Source organism: Dipodomys ordii, unplaced genomic scaffold (genome assembly GCF_000151885.1).
Source record: "Dipodomys ordii isolate 6190 unplaced genomic scaffold, Dord_2.0 Scaffold36, whole genome shotgun sequence".
In the NCBI taxonomy this organism is placed as follows: Eukaryota; Metazoa; Chordata; class Mammalia; order Rodentia; family Heteromyidae; genus Dipodomys; species Dipodomys ordii.
Genome location: NW_012267252.1, coordinates 7611523 through 7633011, shown reverse-complemented (window position 1 = coordinate 7633011; position 21489 = coordinate 7611523). Strand labels below are relative to the sequence as shown.

Here is a 21489-nt window from a genome sequence, read left to right as displayed (position 1 = left end):
CAATCTGCTTACAGTGTCCTTGCTCATTGCTGAACTACTTGCTCCCTCAATCACTTAAAAAGTTATAGAGATCAAGTTATTGTGAGGGAGATGGCCAGAATGTCCTTGCACGGTATGATTGAATGAACACTTAACAAGGAAACTATGAACTAAGGCCAAAACAATTGTGGCTTCAACAAATGAAAACATAATGGGTTCAATGGCTCAAAATGCTGTCTGGCAGCCTGAGAATCAAACAGATCCCTGTGCTCAAGTATGCTCAAGTATGAGGTCTAGAAAAAAAAAAAAAAACAGTCTGACCGCCCCTTCATTTTACCATTAAACATTTCTCCCAGTAGTTTTAAACTGTACTTACACACACTGCCAAATGAAAGATCAAACTATCTGTAACGGTTCTCATTTATTTTTTTAATGATGAACTATTTTTGGCATGTCTCTTTGGACTAGATTTTGTTATCCCAGGCCTGAAAAGAAATTCCACATGAAAATCATTCAAAAACACTTTTGTAAATACCTGAGAGTTTGTCCTTCTCTCCCATTTTATACAATAACTTGATAATGAAGAATAATTAAAATAATCTTTTAAATAAGAGAGGAGAAGATGCATTGAATTTCAAAAATATTTTTACCTATAAAAATTTCAAGTGTGCAAATATCTGTAATAGAGAAATTAATTTCCAAAGCTTCATCGATCTGGAGTATCTGCATCCAATGTGTTTCCACTATATCAATGTGGTTGTAACAAAAGTTCTGCTTCATGTGATGGGTAGCCTAATTGAACAGTTATAATTACAACCATTAATGTCCATATGGCAAAGGCACAATGTCATCACTCAGAAGTACATAGCTGTGACAATTGTGATTTTTTTTCCCATCTTAAAATCTGAGCACCTGGTTTTCCTAGATATCTGTGATCCAAGGGCTATAAACAATTCCTTCAAAAATGTTCCAGGGCAAGTTTCATGAGCTGCTCAACTGGACCCAGCCAGAGGCTTCAAGATGGCGTTGTAAAGAATTTGTTGAGGGGAAATCCACCCCCAGTGTAACGAGTGGCTGGTTTGATCGCTGAGACAGTGTTTTCTGTGGGTAGTCTCTCCTTGCTTCTGTAAGAAAAGAGGCAAAAGTTAGTTTCTCCCGTGTTTTTTCATCCTCAAACGTTTGATGTTCTGGAAGTTCCTAGAGCAACTTAGCCACCAAAAATGACCTTGATTAAAGCTTCTAGTTTTAGACAAGGTTGTAAATCTAATTAAACATCTGCTGATAGCACATCGAACCAGGGGAAGACAATTAAATGTGAAATGTGTTCTAATGTTGATCTAAATATGGTCAGAGGACCCCATCCCAGGTCAGGCACCATGGAGTTAGTGGCTCCTCACTGGTGATCATCTTCCTGTTTTAGAAAATATTTGTTTAGTCCCAAAGATCAGTCAGGAGAATCCTTCTCTTAGCTCCATTATAATGACTAATTCACCACAGTCCAAAGATCTAGTGGAAGCTTATAAATATTTACTACATACTAGCTACCTCTCATCAGATTTGGACATTTATAAAATACAAATGTTCCTGTCATACTATGAAAAGCAACAGTTATTAGCAGAAATCATTGAAGACACAAGAAAATTTGGGAAGATTTTAAAGGATAGTATTTTAGTAAAATGAGTTCTATCCTGAAATATACAATGTATATTCTATATGGGTCTCCTTTATACACACACACACACACACAGGTTTCCCACAGAGGTAACTTAGTTTTACACAAGTGATCATTTGTATAAGGGTGTTGGAGAAAACACCCTTTGCAGAATCCCTTTTAAACCAAAATTAAGCAAACTGTTGGGACTATATTCAAATATTAAACAGGACACCTATGAATGACTTGCCTTAAATGAATGAATTCTGCCTTTTCCCAAAAGAATCCAACTGTTCTTAGAAACTTTAGACCAGCCAGGGGATTTGAGATAGAAAAATAAAGGGGAGTCGGGGTGGGGGGTGAGGGAGGTAAGACACAGGGTAGGATGAAAAGGGTATTTCAGAAAGATGAAAGGAAGCAAAAGGGGGGAAATGATATCAGTTTCTATTTTTACAGAGAACCTCCACTGGGAATATTCTAAATTATCCCATTTGGAAAGAATCTGTAGCAGGGGGCTGGTTTAATCAACCCAGTGGTCTCTAAACAGACTTGCTTGATAACTGTGAAACTCCATCCCCCACAAATAAGACAAAAACCTCAGCTTTGAGTGGTTCCAGAAAAGAGGACTCCTTCATGTTCTTTGGCAACTTGTCTGGCTCCTGATTGGTCTTAGATGCTGGCAGCCTTCTATCCCTTTCCCCTCCCCTCTTGCCTTAAATAACCTAAATTCTCCTTTCTGAAGGAACTTCGGCTTAATGCTTCTGGCTTGGTCTAAAGCTGACTAATGGGAATACTGTCTCCTTTACATTATCTTTTTAATGTATTTATAGGCCATTATAATGACTCCCTGCAGCCTTCTTCTTTCCAGTCTAAACCATCTCAGCACTTTTGTTCTTGCCTCTGCATATTTTTTCTTCTGTACCTTAATCTCTTTTGCTGTGCTCCTAAGAACTCACCTCTCTGTCTATTGGTTTATGGATCCCCAAGTAGATGTGCCCATCTGTGAAACCCTGCCAGGCCATCGAAGTTACAAGTGATGAGCATTTAAGGACCAGAAGAGGACAGGTAAAGGGAGAAGCTCGTGAGCAGCACCCTCATACAAATCTCCCAGCAATAATGGAAATGTCCCATGGGGAGCCACCAAAAACATGTGGCCCTTGAGCAGTTGAAATGCCAACAATATGAATGAAAAAAGAGAGTTGGGCTGGGAAGGTGGCTCAGTGGTAGAGTGCTTGCCTTGCATGCATGAGGTCCTGGGTTCCTCTGTACCACATAAACAGAAAGAGCCAGAAGTGGTATTATGGCTTAAAGGCTAGAGTGTTAGGCTTGAGCACAGAGAAGCTCAGGGACAGTGACCAGCCCCTGAGTTCATAAAAAAAAAGAGAGAGAACAAAAGCAAAGAAAAAGTAAAAGAGAGTTGTCATTTCATTTTTTTTAATGTGCCAATTCTGGGGTTTCAACTCGGGGCTTAGGCGCTGTCCCTTCACTTTTCTTTCTCATGTCTGATACACTCTAACACTTGAGCCACAGCTTCACTTCCAGTTTTTTTGGTTACTAGTTGAAGAATCTTACAAATTTTTTTTGACAACTGCAGATCATGGACCCTGTTCAAAAGATGTATGCTTGGTAGGACTAGGAATCTGTTCTCTAAAAAGCTTTCAGTTTGGGACTGGCTTGGTTCACAGATTCTAATGACACAACTTCATTAACTGGTCCATGGGGGAGCCCCACTTCGTGGATACAGCTCCTCATTTTAGACCACAAGGTTGACTCAGTGTGCTGTGTCTGAAGCAGAATGAGTCTCACACGGCCAGGATTCAGGCCACAAGAATCAGATCCATGGCTAAACGTCTTAAATGACAAACTAACAAGACATGTAAACTATTTTCATTTATCTTTCATTAATGACATCTACTGTTTGAAGGCTTAAGTTTTACAAACAGAAAGAAGAGCATGGTAAGATTTTTTTTTCAGTTAAGTTGTAACTGTTCTGTTCATATAGATTAAATCATGGAGATTTCTCTGATTTAAAAAAATAATAATAAAAAAAGAATCTTACAAACTTTCCTGCCCTGGTGGGATTCAAATCACGATCCTCAGATTTTAGCCTCTTAGTAACCAGGATTACAGGCATTGCCCATTAGCGCCTGGTTCCATTTAATTTAATTGTTTAAACTTACATAACCACCAGTGGTATAAGACTGAGACCGCAGGGTTCTCCTTATGGACCACTAAGAAGGGCTACGCCAGAGAGGAGGCTTGTCCTTCTGTGCCCAGAAAACTACAGGGTGGTCAGTAAGACCAAAGAAGACTAAGCCAAATCCCAGGACAAAAGCAGGAAGTGAGCAGTGCCGAAAGGATAACTGACTATGCAGCCAAGTTGGCTTTTGTCTCCAAATAAGGAACCCTGGAAGATGAATGAGATGACCCACTGGTGTAAGACAGAAGTTTTCAGGGATTCTACTTGTGACTTGATCTTAAATTATGCTCTGTTATTAGTTACAAAATGACAAGAGTATGCATGTCACCTGTACATTAAAATATATTGGGTACAAATTTAAAACCATCCTAAATTTTTTTTACTTTAAAAAATATATGTGCATAGCCAGGCACTGGTGGCTCATACCTATCATCCTTGCAGCTCAGGAGGCTGAAATCTGATTGCAGTCTGAAGCCAGCCCAGGCAAAAAAGTACGCATGAGACTCCTGTCCAATTAACCACTCAAAAACCGGAAGTGGCACTGTGGCTCAAAGTGGTCGAGCACTAGCCTTGAGCAAAAGAGTGTGTGTGTGTGTGTGTGTGTGTGTGTGTGTGTGTGTGTGTGTGTGTGTGTGTGTATAGCTAGATGGGAGAGGGAACTGCAGTTCAAGGATCTTTAGTGATGGGGGGTGTTCTCAGAAAGCTTGCAAGTTTAAATAAGGATACAGGTGGACCCGTTGCAACAATGAGAAGTACAAGTTGTCATGTTGAAAATGAACTTTACAACTTTGATGGGGGGGGAGGATTAGGTGGGGGGAAGGGGGGAGGCTGGGAAGGGATGGGAAGGGTAGACAAAGGAGGAGGCTGCAATGCTTGATAAGAAATGTACTCATTATCTTGCCCATGTAATTGTAACCCCTCTGTACAGTATTTTCACAATAAAAAAGAAAGAAAGAAAGCTTGCAAGTCTGACTAAGAAGTTCCATTAAGCTAGAACTCTCCCTCAGGCGGGACCTAGCCACATCAACATTTTATAAGCACAACCTTGAAAGGAGGAGGGAGAGAAGGGGAAGGAAGGAAGGGAAGGGAAAAGGAGAGGAGCCATAGTGTTTCCACTATTCATTTACTTTATGTCTTTAATCTCAGTGGTTCTTGAAGTTCAATGTGCCTGAGAATCAGTGAGCGGCTTGTGAAGTTACAGGCTTCTGAGGCCCAGCCAGCACCTGCTGAACCCAAATAGCTGGATCCCACGTCCTGCATGCCTAATAAATCTCACAAGAGATTCTGAATCGGATAGTTGCTAGATCCACACTTTAAGACAGACTTATCTAAATGATAGCAGTATTTTACTCCACCAAGAAGCCGACATGTAAATGTGGACCAGGGGACTACTTCTGATTTACAAGAAGGGCAGATTTTTACTGGCGAATGAATTTGCATCCAGTTACTTTATATACTGTTTGCTGCTCACGGATTATAGACAGATACACTCAAACCATATTTCAGCTTATCCCCAAAATCTCCTTGTAGATGAAATACCAAATGTGACTTTCAACTTGTAATGGGAAGTCACCACAGAGCTATCTGAATGATATTACCAATGACCCAGACTCTAACCAAGTTTCAGATGGATTGATTCCTTTGAGCCCACCCCACCTCTCTTCTGGGACCCAGCTGACATTCATCACAAAATAATGGGAGCAGCAGGTGTCCACCTGAAACTCTAATTGACAACCTTGAGTTTGCATTTCCACCTTTTAGAAAGAGAAGTGCCATTTGACACTCTACCTCAGACACTGTGTAGCTTACTAGTTGGTTCAAGATAGTTTCTCTGACATGTGCTCCTGATTATAGGGATCTGGCTACAGTACTTGAGAGACAGGCTTCACCAAGTCCTGCTTAGCAGAAGTGCATGCAGCTTTGTGAATATGTTTTTCCACCTGTGCAAAGTGGATTTTTGAATCTCATTTGCAAACAGGGTATGGTTATCTCTACACCATAAGAAGTGTCTGGATGGGAAGACACATTATATATTAACACATTATATATTACTCCTTCTGTTCCATGTTTGACCCATCAGTGAGTAGACACTTCTGTGAGGGATCTAAGAAGGAGCTCAGTGCTAGAGGAGACCCACCTCTCTCCTTATGAACCTCTGATTGATTGTTCACCCTGTGACTTAGTTTACCCCCTCTCTGAAGTTCTTGACTCAGTGACTGTTTGCCAAGTATTTTATGACCATAGAGTAGGCACACATGGGAATGTTTGACCAATTCTTACTTCTGAAGCATTTCTTTACGTTTCTGAGCCAGGTATTTCTTCTTCAAATTTGCCAATTCATTGCCAAGTTTCTCAATCTCGTATTTATATTCTTGGCTCTGTGATTCATACATATTCAATTCTGAAGACAAAACCTAATGTGGCAAATAAAGCAGCATTAGCAAAGGATAGGCAGCACAACAATATCCTTTCCTGAGACATCTTCTTATACTGCTACAGTTTACCTCCAGTGGGGACAGAAGTACAAAACAATGCCTAGGCTTAACAACTACTCTTTGAATTTCTACCTTTCTCAAGGTCTGTTCTGTAACTGGGTCAAAATTGTGGCTGAGGACTGAAGGCTCATCAAGTGAATAAAACATTCACTCCTGCTAAAAGAGCTATCAGGTAACATTCAAATAGGCTCAGCTGAATGATATAATGTGTTTCAAGGAATATTGTGTGCAGAGACATAAAAACTCCCAAACATGCAGTCTAAAATTGTTCTCAAAGCCTTTATAAAAATATTCAAGAAAAATCACACTAAGGAGTATGATTTAGATGAGGATTGCAATAAGGATTATTCTGAGCCAGGCGCTGGTGGCTCACCCCTGTAATCCTAGCTACTCAGGAGGCTGAGATCTGAGGATCTCAAAGCCAGCCTGGGCAGGAAAGTTTGTGAGACTCTTATCTCCAATAAACCACCATAAAACCAGAAGTGGCTTTGTGGCTCAAGTAGTAGAGTGCTTGCCTTGAGCTGAAGAGCTGAGGGACAGTACCCAGGCCCACAGTTCAAGCCTCATGACTGACAAAAAAAGAATTATTCTGAAATAATTCTTGCCACCAGCACTAAACAGAGCATCCAATCTATGTTTGCCAAGGTGGTTGTTCTACTAAATGATTCTCACCTCTTTATCCGAGCACTGGGACACTTACTGGGAAGAAGCTGTGACAGGTGCATAGGAAAGTGTAATGCAACCCAGAGGCTGTGATTAGAAGCTAGGTCACCCATCTCCTCCCATGGCCATGTTCAATTAATGGTCTCTGATTGGACAGAGTAAGGATTTACTCATCCAGACAAGACATAAATATAGAAATGGATTCATAACCTGACCTATGTAACTGTAATCCCGCTGTACATCACCTTTACAATAAAAATAAAATTTTTTAAGATATAAAGCATGCCCAAGCAAGGATGTGTGCCCTGCCAAAAACCACAGTGAGAAAAAGCTCCATTGTTGTTCTAAGGGGTACGCAAGATTCATTTTAACTCTTGTTCAATATGTTGAAGGTATGGATTTTTTTAATCACCATTTTTTTGCTTTGTTTTTGGAAATGGGTCTCTATGCACTTCAGGCCCCCTTCAAACTCACAATCCTCTTGCCTCAATCTTCCAAATGCTGGGATTTCAGATATTTACCCACCATGGCCAGCTTTTTATAAAGATGATCATTATTTGGATAGATTTCTGTGCTGAGAACCAAACCCAAGTCCTTCCACCTGCCAGCCACGTATGTTACCACTAAGTCACAACCCCAGCTCTTGATCTGCACTCTTTGGAGTGCTCATCTGCTTCAGAAACCTTTCCTCTTAATTACTTGAAAATGATTCTGACTGTGCTATTTTATCTAAGGAATGGGATTTTCATGCTGGAGGAAAAAAATCCATCTCAATAGTTAAATTCTTAGGAACAGCAACTTTGTTTCTAAATAATGAATAGAGAATTTCCTGAGCGGCCAGATAATGACACTGACCTGTTAGTCTAGCTCAGGACCACCTGCTTCTAAGTCTCTTCTGCAAGAAGTATTTGTTACAATGCATTCTTAGCCAAAAAAAATCAGATTTCCCCTAGGTAAAGGATTAAGGTAACAAAGGGCCCCTGTGTGAGCCATTTATGGCCAATTCAGACCAACATATAAAAACTTGTGCACACTCTGAAAAAAATACTAGGGAAAATACTTCATTTGAAATAATTATTCTAAGGAACTAAAATAAATTACAAGTATATGTCTCATGCAAAATTCAGCTTATGTGTCTGAATACTCATGTGAAATGAGCAATCAGAATAATTTTGAAAATTAATGTTCTACTAGATGTCCATATTATTGGTCTTTTTGTGTAAAACATCTGACAATATCCTGTCTTTCCAAGAGTTAATGCTATAGTAGTAGATTGGCATCTATTTTCCCCTAGGCAGAGAGCAATAACTATTACCTTTACTTGGTAATAATACAGCCCATGGATTTGTATGTATGAAACTTCCCTCATGTGCCAAGAATAGAAGATACTTGCGTGGGAGGTAAAGCTGAAAAATATCACGTAAAGACACATCATTTGGGGGAAAATGTACAGAAAGCACATAGAATAGTAAAAACCCCATCTCTACAGCTGAGGCTCATGAGTGACTTAGAAGGGTGTTGTGTTAAAAATAATAATTCTCGCATGATTTTATTTCCTTTCATGGCTTGTTATCTGACACACATGGTCATGGAATCAGGCCCTGAGGACTAATCTTTTGCTTTGATCTAGGCCCTGGACCCATTTATTTCAGGAATAGCAGAAACCTGTTTTGACATGGGACTGCTTCATAATCATGTCCAACGTTTCTGCTACTCCTTTCCACGATCCAAGTCTTCTCTCATCTTGTGATTATCCACACCAACCCTTTCCTCCAAGTTTCCAATTTCCTTGCCTTCATCCTTCCCCCCAACTCTTTCCTCTTGTGCTCACTGCCCCCTCTTTCTGGAACCCAAGGTGGCTAATGAGCTCTAGCTAAACTGGCTCATGAAGGGTAGCATCTGAGAAACCAGTTAACTGTGTGTCCAGGCATGGACTGGCCCCAGGGATTCAACCAGTCAGGAGCAGAGCCTGCCACTTACTTTAAGTTGCTTGGTCTTCTCCTGCAGCGTATGCCGGTAGATCTGGAGCTGCTCTGCAGCCTCAGGGCCAGGCTGCCGGGCCAAGATGTGTTTCAGTTCCACATACAGTTTCTCCTTTTCCTGGTGGAGAGCATAAACCAGAACAGAAATCAACAGCTCTGCCGCAGCAAGGAAAGTACCTTTTACTACATGGCCACAATGGCTTGAGACTGTAGCTGTACACTGACTGCATTTGCTTGTTGGTTCAATCTGCACACATCACACCATCCCTTACTAATGCTAGTACTTGGACTCAGTAACAAGACAAATGAGGGGACATAAGATCACATACAGTCATAAGGTAGCACTGGGTGAGCTCAACTGGTGAAAGCAGAAGTGGCTGACAGGAAGATCTAAGAGAGGTTTTCTGAAAATGGTATTTGAATCGTTCCTCCCAAAGTAAGTAGGATTCGTCCTCAACCAAAGAGAGAAAAGAAGAGAATTTTAGGTCCAAGTTCTGTGATGGCACAGGGGTATGGTGATAAATCCAGCTCAGCAGAGCCCAGGTCATGAGGAGAGAAGGAAGAGGGAGAGAGAAAACCCAGCTCATAGGGTAGGCCCCGATTGTGCTGAGAACATGACCTATTGTGGCAGTTGGCAGTGATAAGACATGCCTGGTTGTCTTCAGAAAACACATCCAACAGCATCAAGGACAGTGCAGAATTAAGATTCTGCCCAGGGACCCAGTGAAAGCAGGTGATGCAGGAAGCTGGACCTCAGGCCTCAGGGTGGGAGCTGTGTGGATGTGGAGACATCGGGAAAGTAGAATCCAAGGAATCTGGAGAATGATCAGACAATGGAAAGAGAAAGGGAAGGAGCCACAAGGACTCCCAAGTCTCCAGTGGTAAGAGGGAAGCTGGTGGTGACAGAGACGGGGATGGCATAAGAAGAGGAGGTAATGTAGAGGTAAGGGTCAAGGGGCTCGGCATGTTTCTGTCAATCATAGAGGTAGCACTGAGACTGGACCCTGTGGGATACCTGAGAAAGAATCTAGGGCAGCAAATGGAGCAAAAGGCATTGAGAAGCAAAGAGCAAGTCAGATCAGAAAAGCCAGGTCTTTGTGAGAACAAGAATATGGAAGGATGTGGAAGGAAAGGAGAGCAGAAAAAGAAAATTATGGAGACAATCAAACTTCTCCCAAAGAAAAAGAAGAGGCCAAAGTGGGGCAGAGGCAGAGGGGGGATGGTTGGGGTCCAGGGACATCAGATGACATGAAGAAGAGAGAAGGAGGGCTGCAAGCAGCCTTGGGTGCCTCACTGGGATATCGCAGATGTCAACTCAGGCTGCAGTAGCATGGGTTAAAACAGCCATCAGAAGCAAGTGAAGAAGGCGAGTCTTTCAAGACATATGAAAAGCATCGGAAGGAAAAAGAACTGAAAATATGTTGAGGCATGGGGATGAGAATTCAGAAAAACAAGGCGAGGCAGCGCTGTCAGGCAAAAGGAAAGGATTTCCTAGAATCTATAGCAAAGCAAATTTCCACAACTTAAACAGCAAGCAATGTCACATATATCCTAACTTCCAGTACTGGCAAGATGGTTTTGGATCCTAAAAATATTGTACACAAGCAACGATTTACTTCTAAATTACCTCGATTTGAGATTGCCATACCTCTAAAGTACAATAATTTGAACAAACATTGATAATGATGAGAATGTCTGCTCATTAGTATCTGTACATACTTATTTCCTTAAGGTAATTATGTTAAAAGAAAAGCCATGAGAAGTACAAACCCTCTCATTAAATAAAATATCTAGTCAAACCAAAACTAATTTTTACCTAGAGCTACCTAATCTTGACGTTGTCATCAAATTATCTTTTTTTTTTGCTAGAGCATATAAAAACCTTGAGGAAAAAGTAGGTAAAATTCATTAAGTAGGCATTGTTACCATTTGTTTTAGTTTTGTTTTTCCTCTGGGAAAAATATAGAAACTTTATTACAAAAGCAGAGCTTTACCTACAGGAGAGCATTTGCCACATAAAAATTAGTGAGAAGCTTTTGCACACACACACACACACACATACACACACGTACTGTCATTAAAGAAATAATTCTAGAAATGACACCAAAAATCTGTGCTAAAGAAAACTTGCACAATAGAATTACAAAGTGGTGATTTTCCTTTGCCATCCAACCCCTTCTGTCACACCTTACAATATAACCTTCACAGTAAATGGATGTAGCAAGCAATGAAAAAGATATCAGGAGGTGAGTTTATTTTCTATAGCCACTTAACGCCTGCTCTGTTGAAAAAAAAAATAACACTTCTGACAAGGCCTCAAGATTCAATTTGGAGAGGGTAATACGTATGTGGAGAAGTCCACATAACTGTTTTGTCCATTTCTTTCAGCTCACCTTTCTTTATTCCAGGGAACAGGGAACTTGAAAAGTAAAGAATCCCACAATGATGAAGGGGAAGCAATCTAGTTTGGGATATAATAATGTCTTCAAGTGAAAAGACCATCTTACTGTGAGAACCAGGAGTTTCACAAGTGTAATTCTTTTCAGTCACGTGGGGCAGGTAGGCAGCACGAAAACAGGAAGAAGAAATTTTAGAGGAAGTAAATATTGTTACAGCACTTCATACTTGAGAATCTCAAGGTCAGTAGGGATTAATGCTCTTCCCAAAGTCCTTTGGTAAGGGAAAAACTGAATTATGATACATTTAAAATTCCTTTTTGTCCATGCGGTACTTCCAGTGGGGCTTTAAAGACATGGTAGTACCTGAAAAAAGCCTGGATCAAAATGGGCTACAAAGCTGGACTTGGTGGTGCACACTGTAATACTAGCTGCTCAAGAGGTGGGGGTTAGAGGATTGTTGTTAGAGGATGGCTAAGGTAAGAGCTTAGATTCTCTCTAAAAATCAAGCTAAAATTGAAAGGGCTGGGGTTTGGCTCAAGTAATAGAAGCTTGCTTAGCCCATGCAAGACATGAGTTCAATTGCCAGTACTGAAAAACAGAATCCCACAAAATTCCTGAAAACTACATGACAATGTCAATAGATGAGGAGAGCCAGCAGGTGAAATCAAGTTCAAGGCCAGGGTAGAGGGTATATGAAGTACAGATGACTCCACCCTGTCTTTTCCTCACCTACATCATCAGAAAGAGTCCTGCCCAGGTCCTCTACCAGAACATATAGTCTTTGGATACTAAGGGAATGTTATTATTGTTCAACCTGTCTTATTCCATCACTTTCTCTCTCTTTTTTTCCAGACTGTAAAGTGAATTGTAGTGAATTTAATCTAAAGAATAGCTGAGCAACTGAACAGGGAGTACCCACAAAGGTGGAAGAAGTAAAGAAACTGAATGAATTACCATTAAAACAGCCTGAGGACTCAAAGTCAAAGAACTCGGAGAGAGCTCAGTTCCTCAGCACAAGTGATGTCTGTGTGTGCGTGAAACTTCATGAAGAGTGGCAGCAGTGGTGGGTAGTAGTTGGAATGTTTTGCCAGGAGCTGGTGTGAGTGAATTTTGGTGTACATGCGCAATGGAAAAAATCTGATAAAAACCCAAAGTGAAGGCTGGTGAGAATTAACATTCTAGCCATGTATGTCACACAAATTTGTATTTAGGGATGTCTGCTAGTAATTTAGATAAATATGAGGCGTTTGATGGATTGAAGGTCTTAAGTACGATTGTCTTCCAATTTATTCCTCTCTAACCCTCTACAAGGGCCAACCAAGCTCTTCAAACATTGTGCAATGGGGTGTATAATAACCCCATTTAGAGACAAAGCATGCAGTTCTATTATAAAGAGAATCTATCTTATGCAACAGAGACTCATTAGCTGTCCAATGTATATTGTCTCCATAAGAGAGCAGAGGCAGAACCAGCTGCCTCACAATACATATCCTGTCCCTCTTCATTAAACCACATCCATTTCTCTTTAAACTCAGTCAATTAATTTGTCACTTGGTTAGCAGCACCATATGTCAATAAAAGATCATAAGAAAATCACAGAATAGTTTTATTTCATCACTAGTGAAAAACTTCAGGTTGGTATTTCTTTACTCAAGAGTTTGTTTATAGTGCACATCAATATCAATTAGTGGTAGGCTTCATTTTTTGAATTATTTTACTTATTGCTACACTTGAATAAAGCTAGACTATTGACACTGAGAATCTAGTTTTCTCTTTGGATGGGCAAGCCTCTGTGTGTGTGTGTGTGTGTGTGTGTGTGTGTGTGTGTGTGTGTGTGTGTGTGTGCACGTGCATGTGCATGTATATGCATGGCACATGTGCCAGTGCTGGAGTTTGAACTCAAGACCTGGGTAATATCCTTTAGCTTTTTTGCTCAAGACTGGTGCTCTACCACTTAAGCCACACCTCCACTTCTAGGTTTTTGACGGTTAGAGATAAGAGATTCATGGACCTTCCTGCCTAGGCTGACTTCAAACCACAATCCTCAGATTTCGGCCTCCTGAGTAGCTAGGATTATAGGCATTTGCCAGGCTGGGTAGGCATGACTTGAAAGCACACCATAGTCTATCCATCCTTGAAATTGAACTTTCTTTCTAGACATCCATTCATCCAATAGTCAGACATGACTATAGAGTCTTTGGCTGCAAGAATTGTTGCTAAATTATATTGGGTGACAGCATATCTGATTGTCAATATAAGCTGAGAATAGTGTTAAGACATTAATTATAGTATTAGCTTCAAATAATGCTGTCATTTCTGTAACAGTCTGTAACCCCCATTGGAAATTCCAGCTAGAGAATCAGTGAGATTTCAGCTATTTGTATTTTACCTAACAATAAATTAAAAGTCTGCACTGGGAATGGTCTATGCAAATAAGACACTGCACTATTCTGGGTACAGTTAAGAGAAAGAAAATTGAACTGCTCACAGAACTCCTTTCCCTCCCAAGCTACAGTTGTATAATCACTGTCTGTTTATGCTCTCTGTCTTTTGCTTTGCAACTTTGGCTGAAAACAGAAGATAGTTCACATTCAGCATGCACCTCCACAACCCCTCTGCCTTAGCTCGCCTACACCAAGCAGAAACTGACTGAGAGGAACTAATTTATTCTATTTCCATCTGACTCTGTGTTTGGCAAGTGCCAGTGCATTGATTCTGCTCACCCTGGAAGCATCAATTTGCTTGGGCGAGAGTTGGGGATAATTGTCTCACCCCACCCCACCCCCTTGAATCAGCTGACTCATGGAAAATAGACAGCTTTCCTGTGACTGAAGACACACTCATCACTAGAAGGAAAAGCCACCCACCCAGGTTCTTGGGTACCAGGTGCTTCAAAGACAGACATGCTCTCCTGCTCATCATTATTACAGCCTCAACCAATTGATCCAAGACATAGTCGATTAAAAAATAAAAACCTACCACTGGATGTGAAAGTGTATGCCTGCCATCACATCACTCAGGAAGTTGAGACCAGAAAATCACAAGTTTGAAGCCAACCGAAGCTACATAAGGAATCTAGCCTCCAAAGGAAGGAAAAACATAATTACTACTTCTGAGGGGGAAAAAAATGACTTCACAGGGGGCTGGGAAGGTGGCTCAGTGGTAGAGCGCTTGCCTTGCATGCATGAGGCCCTGGGTTCAATTCCTCAGCACCACATAAGCCAAAAGAAAAAAGCCAGAAGTGGTGCTGTGTCTCAAGTGGTAGAGCGCTAACCTTGAGCTGAAGAGCTGAAGGATAGCGCCCAGGCCCAGAGTTCAGGCCCAACGACCAGACCCAAAAAAAATTTTTTTAAAAATGACTTCACAGAATATCCAGGAGAGCTCTTTTTCAGAATGTCAACAGAGGTCATTCATGGTCCCACCTAGAGTGTTTAATCTTTATCAATTTATCCTTTATTTCCAATTGAATTAAGGGCCTTTAATGTCAGAGCCATAATGGATCTCTGCAAATACTTCTTACTGTCATGCTCTGCTCATTCTAGGTGCTCTATAATTGTGCAAGTGGGAGTGGGGAGATAGAGGGAAAGAGATAGTGTGAGAGAGCTTATTATTCAGGGCCTTGTGCTCTTGCTTGGCTTTCTTGCTCAAGGCTGGTGCTCTACCACTAGAGCCACACTTTCACTTCTGACTTTTTGCTGGTTAATTGGAGATTTGTCTACCTTGGTTGGCTTCAAACTGTGATCTTCAGATCTCAGCCTCTTGAGTAGTAGGATGATAAGCAGGAGCCATTAGCTTATTTTATTAACTGTAGTTACACTGACGGCAAACGATGCCCTTTCTATTACACATCAATGAAGCATTGAGAAATTTTACTAGGTAACATCTTCCAGGGAGTAGAGCTTATATAATTCACCCCAGTGAGATGGTGCTATTATGGCTCTCATCATTTTCAAGTAAATTTTTGTATTATATATATTATGTGTAACTCAGGAAATCACTCAATGGACAAACTTAATCTCTTAGCTAAATGTTTTTAGAGTTTTACTGTAGTTCAAGTTCTACTACTTTTTTTAATTAATAAGATTCACAAATGTATTCAAATTAACTGACGCTGAGAACACTACTTATGCACATGCACATATTAGTAAATATGAAAATGCTAGCATAACGCTATCTACATTCCTCAACTAAATAACAAAGTAGCTTTTTACATAACTTCCTTAAACATAGAAATCCTCCTTGCATCAATAACTCTTTTCTAGATTTTTTTAAATACAGTATATTTTTGCCTCTTTGTTTGATTTTAGTTCTTTTTCTCTCTTACCCCTCCCCAATCCATCGTTCTTTACAAAATACTAAAATTAGTTTTATTTTTTTTTTGTCAGTTGTGGAGCCTGAACTCTGGGCCTGGGTGCTGTCCCTCAGGTCTTTCAGCAAAAAGCTAGCACTCTACTACTTGAGCCACAGTACCACTTCTGGCTTTTTCTGCTTGTGTGGTGCTGAGGAATCAAACCCAGGGCCTCATGCATGCAAGGCAAGCACTCTACCACTGAACCACTTTCCTAGCCCCAATTTAAATTGTTAAGCAAGATTATTTTCCTGTTCCCATCGTCCCAGCCCCATAAAGGCAACCCTAGAACATGGCCTAATCTATCTGGAAATGCCTGATTTCACTAGGAGAGTAAATTAGGAACTCCGTAAACACACTACATTTCTACCTAGCTTTACAAGCAGAAAAAAAAATAATGGCTGGTATCTCGGGACTTGCTTGTTTATTGGCTTTATAACGAAAATGTCAGCTGAACGGAACTCTAGGCCCATCTTGTTTATGATGTCATGAAGTAAAAAAGTTCCCTGGAGAGAGTGGAAGAGTCTGGAATTGGTGATGAGATAGAATTACACAGCAGAGTTCTTTCTATGCAGGAAACTAGTTGGTTACACAAGTTTCTTAGCTTCTTCCCGCATACATGGTAAAGTGTTTCATGAGGCAGTTGAGAAATTTGCATGTGATAACCTTCCCCATTTCTGTAACAATAAGAAAAATGCTCCTGGCACCTTCTGATTTAAGCAACCTTATTTTTCTTGGAAGATTTTTTTGCAAGGGATTTCACTTCCAAAATGCAAACAGATGTTTGTGAAAATTCTGCACAAAGTACATAATCCCCTAAGCCAGCCTTCATTTGTCACTGAAGCTGTTTCCATTTCCTCTTTCTGCTGCACACCTAGCAATTGAGTTTATAGAATTGCTCGTATTAAAGCAAGAGTGTTGACTGGTCTTAAAATTGTTCATGAAACAGATCTAGAAAAATTAAAATCAAATAAGTGCTTATCTGTGCAAGGTTCACACAAAGACAAGCCTGAAACTTACAGGAATTTATTGTCGAGTTAAGAAAAAGCAACTAACCCAGTGTAAAGATTTAGCTATGTCAGGTCCCAAAAAGTGAAGCAAGTTCAAGAACAGAGATGCTATCCTGGTGGTGGACCACAGAACAGGAAATATTTCAGGTGGATCTTCCCAACTATGGATAGTGATATTTGCATTCACGGATCAGAAAAGGTCCTCACTATCAAAGGGCAGATTTAATAGATAAAGCCATTTGAAGTCAATCTTTTTGAAATAGTGTCCATTGTCTATATGAGAACTAAGTTTCTAAAGTTTATCTGAACACCCTAACCAAAACTTATTTTGAAGAGACTGGGTGCCTATAGGTCTCACCTTTAATCCTAGCTACTCAGGAAGCTGAGATGTAAGGATCTCAGTTTGAAGCCAGATGGGGCAGACAAATCTGAGACACTTATCTCTGATTAACCAGAAAAAAGCTAGAAGTGGAAGTGAGGCTCAAGCAGTAGAATAACAGCCTTGATTGGAAAAAACTCAGCAAGAGCATGGGGCCCCAATTTCAAATCTGAGTACTGGCACAGGAAAGGAAGGAAAGGAAAGGGAAGGGAAGGGAAGGGAAAAAGGAAAGGGAAGGGAAGGGAAAAAGGAAAGGGGGGAAGGAGGAAAGAAAAGAAAAGGGAAGAGAAGAGAAAAAAGAAAAGAATCTTGTCTTTGGGAATGTGATAGTCAGTAGTATAGTCCATAAATTGATGACAATTATGTCTCATCATTTCCCATAAAACTGTGATATGCCAGTATCTAATATGTTGCCCTTTTTTAAATTCTTGTCGATTCTAATGATTGAACTTAAAATATTTCACTGGATCCCAATCCTTGGAGTTGAATCACCTTGGAGCTGAATCAAAATATAATAGGAAAAGGAAAAGTAGTCAAAGATTTATAGCTGGGGATCTGATTATCAGAAAGAGAAAGGTTACAAGAGATTCCTGTCCCAAGCAAACCACATTCATATAGACTTTTTTAAAGTACAATTTAATTGGCTATTACAAAGGTCTACCCTTCCATAATCTTGAAGTCCTTAAGATACACAATGGAGGGAGCAAGAGAACAGGTGATATTGTTCAAAAATGAATGTACTCTTGGGTTGGGAAAGTGGCTCACTGGTAGAGTGCTTGCCTTGCATGCATGAGGCCCTGGGTTCGATTCCCCAACACCACATAAGCAAAAAGAAAAAAAGCCGGAATTGACACTGTGGCTCAAGTGGTAGAGTGCTAGCCTTGAGCTGAAGAGCTGAAGGACAACACCTAGGCCCAGAGTTCAGGCCCCAGGACCGGACCCAAATAAATAAATGTACTCTTTACCTGACTTATATAACTGTAACCCCTCTGTTCATCCCTTTTATAATTAACAATTTTTTTAAAAGATGCACAATGAAATTGTGTTTTACTTTTCTTGGTAAAAGAAACAAGACGGGGAAGATGGAGGAGGAGAAGCTAGAGGATAAACAAGCTCTCGCATAGAAAGCAGTTTTAGTGCTCTAGTGAACAGTCCTTAGCCAGAGAATCACACCAAGTGTGCCATCACAGTACAGAGAGTTAGGCCAGAGAGGGGAAATCCAAGCAAGAAGACAGATCTGAGCACTTGCCAGCAGCCACAGCTGCGGCGGCCATAGCCACCATACCTGCAACACAGAGAGTCTGGGACAAAGGTGCCAGATGCAGCGGGTGAGCGGATTGTACTCAACACAACCAAGAACTGACAAGGAGCAGACATCTTCATTCTGCAGATCACAGACCAGAGACAACCCAGGAACCAAGACTCCGGTGTGAGTAGAAGCCTGACATCCTCACTCCTTCTCAGGGAGCAGAGGAGAGAAGGCCACCCCTCTCCCCCCCCCCACTATGGAGATCTCCATCTTTGATACTGACAAAGGCCTGGCTGAGCAGCTAGCTCCAACTCAGGCCTTGGAAGAAAACAAAAGAGTCATTTAGCAGGTCACAGGAACCTAACCTGACCAGCCAGGCTCAGCTCCACCCAGGGAAAAGTCACCCAGCCTGGGCTGAGCAAGCTCCGCCAGGCCCAGGAGTGGCTTTCTTCACTGGGTAAACAGAGCCAGAGGCGGCCCCTCCCTACAGCAGCCTAGACAATCAATTGAAATTCAGTAAACATAAACCCTGAGAATGGCTCCAGGCTGGGCTCTGTGAGTATCTCAGAAGCTAGCTCCTCAGGAAAAGCTGCTGTTTGCTGAAAGGCCTCAACTCTACCCAGAACCTAGCCTCATCACAGCATCTCCAAACTAGAGGAAACAGCCACCTCCCTCTTTGTGAAACTCAAAGCAGATCTCCCTCCCATTGAACTAGCCTAGGAGGAGGATCACAAAATCCTGGGTAAAGCAGAGTATTTTTCTGCCTGCTCAAACAAACTGACTTAAGAAACCATCCAAGCCAAAGGAAAATCAAACACCACAAGCAGACCAGAGACTCCAACAAGAGACTAGTTACAGACACAAGGGAGATACAGGATCTTCCCATCCCCCCCCCAAAAAAAAAATCAAAGAATTCTTTTTTGAAACTTTTATAAAAAAAATTTTTTAACTTTTTTTAATTGTTAACTTTTAAAAAAAATTGTTTTCTATTAACTTTTTTTCTTCCTCTTATAATTTTTATTTTAGTGGTATATGTGTATGTACTTTTTTTCTTTTTTTTCTTTTTTTTGTTTAGCTCTACTGACCTTTTGATCCTTTTTTTCTGTCTTTCTAATTCTTTTCACTTTTCTTCTCTTTTGCTCTTCTTTGTGTGACTTTATTGCTGTTCTGCTCATCCTCAGATATACCCATAGTCGATTATTAGACCTTATCCCCCATGGTGTACACACTTAATCCAGAAATTTATTACTCAATTCAAAACCTCTTAGATTTAAATTCCTTAATAGCAGTACTACCTCTTTATACCTATATAATATTTTAAGCATTTTTATTTTTAAGTTTTTCATGTCTCCTTTCTATCCCTCCCCTTCCCTTATCCTATTCCTGTCCTTCTCTGAATATTACATTTTTAATTTGCATAATTTTTAAGTGTTTCAGTTTTTAATTTTTGTTTTTCTATATTTTCTTGTCTCTTTTTTTTCTCTTTCTTCTTTTTTTCCCTCTCTCTACTATCATTCTATCCAACCTATTTCCCACTTTGAGATTAGGACTTAGTTAACTCTCCCTCTACTATTCCACATCCCTCTATTCCTATTTTTACCCACATCTCTCCCTAAACCTAATAATTTCTGGTTTGCCAAATTCTTCTTTGTGGTTCGTAGCCCATTAATACATAGTTGTTTGATGTTGAATAGATATATCTGTTGAACTAGATTGTATCTGCAGACTTTTGACTGTGCAACTACAGACTTTGGTTAATGCTTGCCTTAAGTTAGTGTTCTAGCACAAAACTGGTGTTACTTTCATCCCAAATGGGCAGAACAAGCTGGAGAAACACAAGAAAAATGGCAAGTCCAGGTATCTCAACTCCCACTCATGATAATCAGGGGACAGAACAGATAATGAGTAATCCAGTGGAGAATTCCCAAAAAGCTCTACAAACACTACTGATAAACATGGTAAATGAAAAGATTGAAAACCTGCAAAGGACTGTGTGTGATAGGGAGAAAGAGGAGGCAAACTAAACGTCAGTACAGGAATATCATGAGCGTGAGGAAGCTACTCAAAGATTGATACAGGAATTGCATGAGCAGCTTGAGAACACTCAAAGAGAAATAAAGAAATGTCTGAGCAGGCTGAGATCGGTCAAAGAGAAAGTCAGGAATGGCTTGAGCAGGCTGAAAACACTCAAAGAGAACTACAGGAATTGTGTGAATGTGAGGAAGCTAATCAAAGAGTAATACAGGAATTGAGAGAGCAGGATGAGAATACAGAAAGATCACTAAAGGCATTCATGGAATCCATAAACAGAGAGCTGAAAGAAGTCAGGGAGACCACAAAGGGAATGCTGAATGGAACCCAACAGAAGGAATGGGAGTCCCAGGAAACCATAACCAATCAACTAAGTGATTTGAGAATAAATACTGAACACCAAATTAAGGAAGTAAAGAAGTTCATACAAGATCTAAAACAAATCTCCAACAAAGAATTTGAAGCCAACAAAGCCGACCAACTAGAAGGAAAAGAAATAAAAAATGAAGTAGAAAGTCTTGACAGTAGGTTAGACTATGCAGAAGATCGAATCTCGGGGATTGAACACAGTCTAGATATTATACAGAAAGAACATACAACCATCCAAGACAAATCCAAGAAATATGATAGATTTATTCAACACTTGGAAGACACTATCAGAAGGCCTAATCTGAGGATAATGGGTATAGAGGAGCACTTAGAAACAGAAGTTAATGGTCTAGGAAATTCGTTTAACAGGATCCTAGCAGAGAACTTCCCAAACATGCGAAAAGATAGGCCTATTCAGATCCAAGAAGCTTTTAGAACTCCAAATAGACCAGAACAGAACAGAACATCCCAAAGTCACATTATAATCCGCACAGAATCGATTCAGACCAAGAAAAAGATCCTTAAAGCTGTCAAGGAGAAAATATCAATCACCTATAAAGGGAAACCAATTAGAATCACCTCAGATTTCTCAGCAGAGACAATCAAAGCAAGAAAAGCCTGGAATGATGTATGCCATGCCCTAAAGACAAATAACTATCAACCAAGAATACTGTACCCAGCTAAACTCTCCTTCATAACTGAAGGTCAAATAAAAACCTTCCATAGCAAAGAAA

At 40.4% G+C, this 21489-nt stretch overlaps 1 protein-coding gene across 1 annotated transcript in view; it reads right to left on the bottom strand.

The window, feature by feature from the left end:
- Nucleotides 1-381: 381 nt before the first annotated feature.
- Cfap58 (cilia and flagella associated protein 58) overlaps nucleotides 382-21489 on the bottom strand; it is a 98385-nt gene continuing 77277 nt past the window's right edge. Inside the window, exons 16-18 of the mRNA XM_013017658.1 lie at nucleotides 8969-9088; nucleotides 6111-6244; nucleotides 382-1103 (exon numbers count right to left, since the gene is read on the bottom strand). Of these exons, the coding sequence (XP_012873112.1) occupies nucleotides 995-1103; nucleotides 6111-6244; nucleotides 8969-9088 (363 nt within the window). The 3' untranslated portion in view covers nucleotides 382-994. The remainder of the gene's footprint in view (nucleotides 1104-6110; nucleotides 6245-8968; nucleotides 9089-21489) is intronic.